The sequence below is a fragment of the Apium graveolens genome, chromosome 7 (genome assembly GCF_009905375.1).
Source record: "Apium graveolens cultivar Ventura chromosome 7, ASM990537v1, whole genome shotgun sequence".
Taxonomy (NCBI): Eukaryota; Viridiplantae; Streptophyta; class Magnoliopsida; order Apiales; family Apiaceae; genus Apium; species Apium graveolens.
Genome location: NC_133653.1, coordinates 176,203,373 through 176,206,993, shown reverse-complemented (window position 1 = coordinate 176,206,993; position 3,621 = coordinate 176,203,373). Strand labels below are relative to the sequence as shown.

General features: G+C 33.0%; 1 protein-coding gene across 1 annotated transcript; it reads right to left on the bottom strand.

Annotated features, from left to right (window-relative positions):
• Window positions 1-1,966: 1,966 nt before the first annotated feature.
• On the bottom strand, window positions 1,967-2,708 carry LOC141672736 (ethylene-responsive transcription factor 1-like). Its single transcript, XM_074479390.1, has one exon. The coding sequence runs from the start codon at window positions 2,626-2,628 to the stop codon at window positions 1,987-1,989; it is 642 nt and encodes a 213-aa protein (XP_074335491.1). The 5' UTR covers window positions 2,629-2,708; the 3' UTR covers window positions 1,967-1,986.
• Window positions 2,709-3,621: the final 913 nt, after the last annotated feature.

The window sequence follows — 3,621 nt, the reverse complement described above, 5'->3', positions numbered from 1 at the left end:
CGTTCAGTTCTTCTGTATCCTGTTCATCATATTTGATTTGACTTTTTCTGACTTCCGAAAATTGTTTTAAAATTGATTTGGAAATTTTAAATATCTGTTATGTGGTTTTCAAAATTTATCTATGACACCCCCTGTTTTGGAAATTTAAATTATTTGTCTGAGATGATTTTAATTCTGCGAGAATTATTTTATTTGGACCCTTAGTGTGATTTAGGGTATACCGAGTTAACCGACTGCAGGGGTACTACAGCCATGTCATTGCGGCACCAGTGACATGACACTTCCGTGACAGTGTGATTGGTCACGACGTATCGTTCTGTTAGCTCTTGGGAGGAGCTTTTGCGCATTTGATATTTGTACAGGATACGTGGGTGCACCCAGAGTTTGATTTGTGGTTTGATTTATGGTGACGTTGTATATGCCGTACACGTTATCCATTCTGTTGCACACATTAGGTACCCTATGATGTGTGTATTTGTATCTGTTCTGATCTCGGTATGAAATATCCTAACCCCTCGTTGCTTCAGCCTTACTTATTTTTAAAATTGTTGTTTTATTATAATTACGGATTACTTATTTCTGATTTTTTGTTTTATAAATTGTATTCCAAATCCGTACTGGGCGTTTAGCTCATGCCGTATTCTTTTTCTGGCAGGTGCTTAGGGGGATCTGGGACTGTGTGGTGGAGAGCTACCTCATTTATCGATTAGGATTTCAGACTTTATCATTTTCAAGACTTAATTATTTAATTAGAGATTCTACATTTATATTATTGTTTTAGACAGTTTGGCAATTTAATAATATTTGGAGATTTTAGACTGTTTAATTATTATTTAGAGATATATTAGTGCTCTGTTTGCGGATATATGGATTTTAAGTAATATGTTCTTTTATTTAAAGAAGGGGTGTACATCAACTCCCTATTAATTTTTACAAGAAGCTTGATTCTTTCTCATACCACACAAATTCTTCTTATAACAATTTTCTATTTTTATCGTGGTTCCATAAATTTACAATTTAGTGTGGAGTGGGGGTGAGGCAAATGCATATTATTATATACACCAACAAGACTTTTAACTATGATCCAACAATTAAAGTTCATTAAATTTTGAAATCCTTTAAATTTAGACGTGCACAGGATATCAACATTATATCATCATAGATTGATTCTAGGTAAGGCCTCCTAAATTCCGAGATCGACCCTGCAACGAAGTAGTTTATCTCTTTATTTTTTTACGGCATTGGAATTTTCTGTTTTCGCCATTACTTGCAGAGTTGCAGCTTAATTTGCAACAATATTATTAAAGTTTTACATATGTAAAATTGCGATAAATTCAACACTTTAATAATGTAATTAAGGAGGTTTGGAGTTTGGATGATCAATAACAACCATAACACGAGTGTGGCAATGCATCCTATATACGCATTTGTACACTGTTAAGAGAGGATCTATGTAAGGGTCAAGGGGGGACACGTGTCCCCAATTCAAAAATTAATATTTTTATTAAAAATTTCGGTATAAATATGTTAATTTTCTGAAATGTCCACGCTTAAAAATTAAGTTCCCCATAATTACATTAATAAAATTATCGTAACTTGAGTATTTTTAATTATATGAACATAAGTTAAAAATAAAATGGTTGAGATACTTAATTTTTAGAACTTTTATATAAAAAAAATAGTAAAAAGGATAAAAAAAAGTATTTAAATTTGGACGGCCGCCCGTCTCAATAATTCGTACATAGTGAAGAAAGAAAAAAAAACTCTGCATCCGCCACTATACACCTTAATGCATAATTATCCAAATCAACTAGCTGTGATCTCTTAAATAAGGAACAGCATAATGCATGATTCATGATAGATGGTTGGAGGATGATATCTCTGGCTAGTTATATTTTTGACACTCTGGGTCGATTCAATATGCCCTCACAACTTGGCTTAAGCGAAAGCAAAAAATTGAGGGTGGGTTCCTTTTATTTATCTTTCTTAAAGAGACTCCATAAAGAATAAATCTTCATCCGTTAATGTAAATATATCTTGGAAATCCTCCATGGGACTATTAATGTAAGTGTTGGTATTTTTCATGTAACCATCCTCTGATGATGAGGTCGACGACTGTGAAGTTAATTTGTGGGTAGAGGCATTTGATTTTTCGCTCAAGTTGGGTCTAAGCAAGTTTGGAAAATTAACCTTAGCCCGGGAGCCACGAATCTTGAAAGCAGCTTTGTCATAGGCCAATGCTGCATCCTCGGGTGTGTCATACGTCCCCAGCCATATTCTAGCTCCCCTTTTGGCTGGATTTCTTATCTCCGCTGCAAACTTCCCCCACGGACGCCTCCTAACACCTCGGTATCGCTTCCACTCAGGCGGCTTATTCTTAGGTGAACGTGCCTGCACCAACTCTTGCTTTGTTTCCTCCGTCTTCAACATGTCGATCCATTCTGACGTATAATCGTCACTCACTACAGAGTCCGTGCTACTATCACTACTGCCAAAGCTAAGATTTCGTTCATATACCGGACGATCGCTTGGATTCCAAGGATCGAAATGAACAGCATCTTCCAAAAGGTGTTGACGAATAGATTCGAGCACTGCAAAATCCGAATCGGAGAGTATTTGCGAACACATTTTACTAGATTTCGGATGCTGTACTTTTAGTATATTTTTGCGGAGTACCTGTATGATTGGAAATTAGAAGCAGTTGAGGGGGGGACTTATATAGACAAAATGGACCGTCGGACTGTATTAAATAATATATGATCACAAAGAATTATTAGCTTCAAATCAATCACATGCTATACTGCTTTGACCAGAGCCCTATACTTTTAACTATTCGCACGTTTAATAGTTGTTTACATGAAAAAAGTACAGTTTCGTGAAAGTGAAACATTCCATCATCATTTGTATTTGTATTACAAAGAAAAGCAATTTACCTAAAATCTTCATGCAATTTGTCACCAATTTTTATATACTAATTCTCTTCAGCTTTCCTGCGGTCTTTGTTTAATCTATACTATTCCACGAATTAATTATAATATTTATAATTTTATTATTATATAAAAAAATTATAAAAGATAATAATTATATATGATTGAGATTAATGAAATTAAAATATTTATATTTATTTTGTATTATATTATTAAAATTTTAAAATTCAAATAGTTAAAATCTTAAAAAGTCATCATCCCGCTGCTCAGGTGAGTCTTTAATAGCTGTGATTTATGTGGATGATTTGTTATTTTTTTTAATATTATTATTTTTTAGTTTTTGATAATTTATTAATTATTTGTTATGTTATAATTTGAATTACTAAAATTAATATTGGAAGTGTTTGTTTTCCTACAAAATAGGTAAAAATAAAGTTGAGTGCTATTAAAATTAAGTTCAATAATAAATAATAACAAACTAATAATAAAATTAGTTTTGAAAAGTATTAACAAATTTTTTAGCAAGGTGTTAACTAGTGGAACAACTAAATCATATTTGGCTTAAAAGCCCCAACCATTATTAAAGTTTAACCCGAGACTCACATGTACTCCATATGATTAAGTGTAAGTGTAAGTGACTGAGGTTTCCTAATCTAATAATCGCCAGGAGCACTTACCTATTTTAATAGCACTC

Excerpts from the sequence above, each read along its gene's own strand:
- LOC141672736 (XM_074479390.1), bottom strand. The coding sequence starts at position 2,628 with ATGTGTTCGCAAATACTCTCCGATTCGGATTTTGCAGTGCTCGAATCT.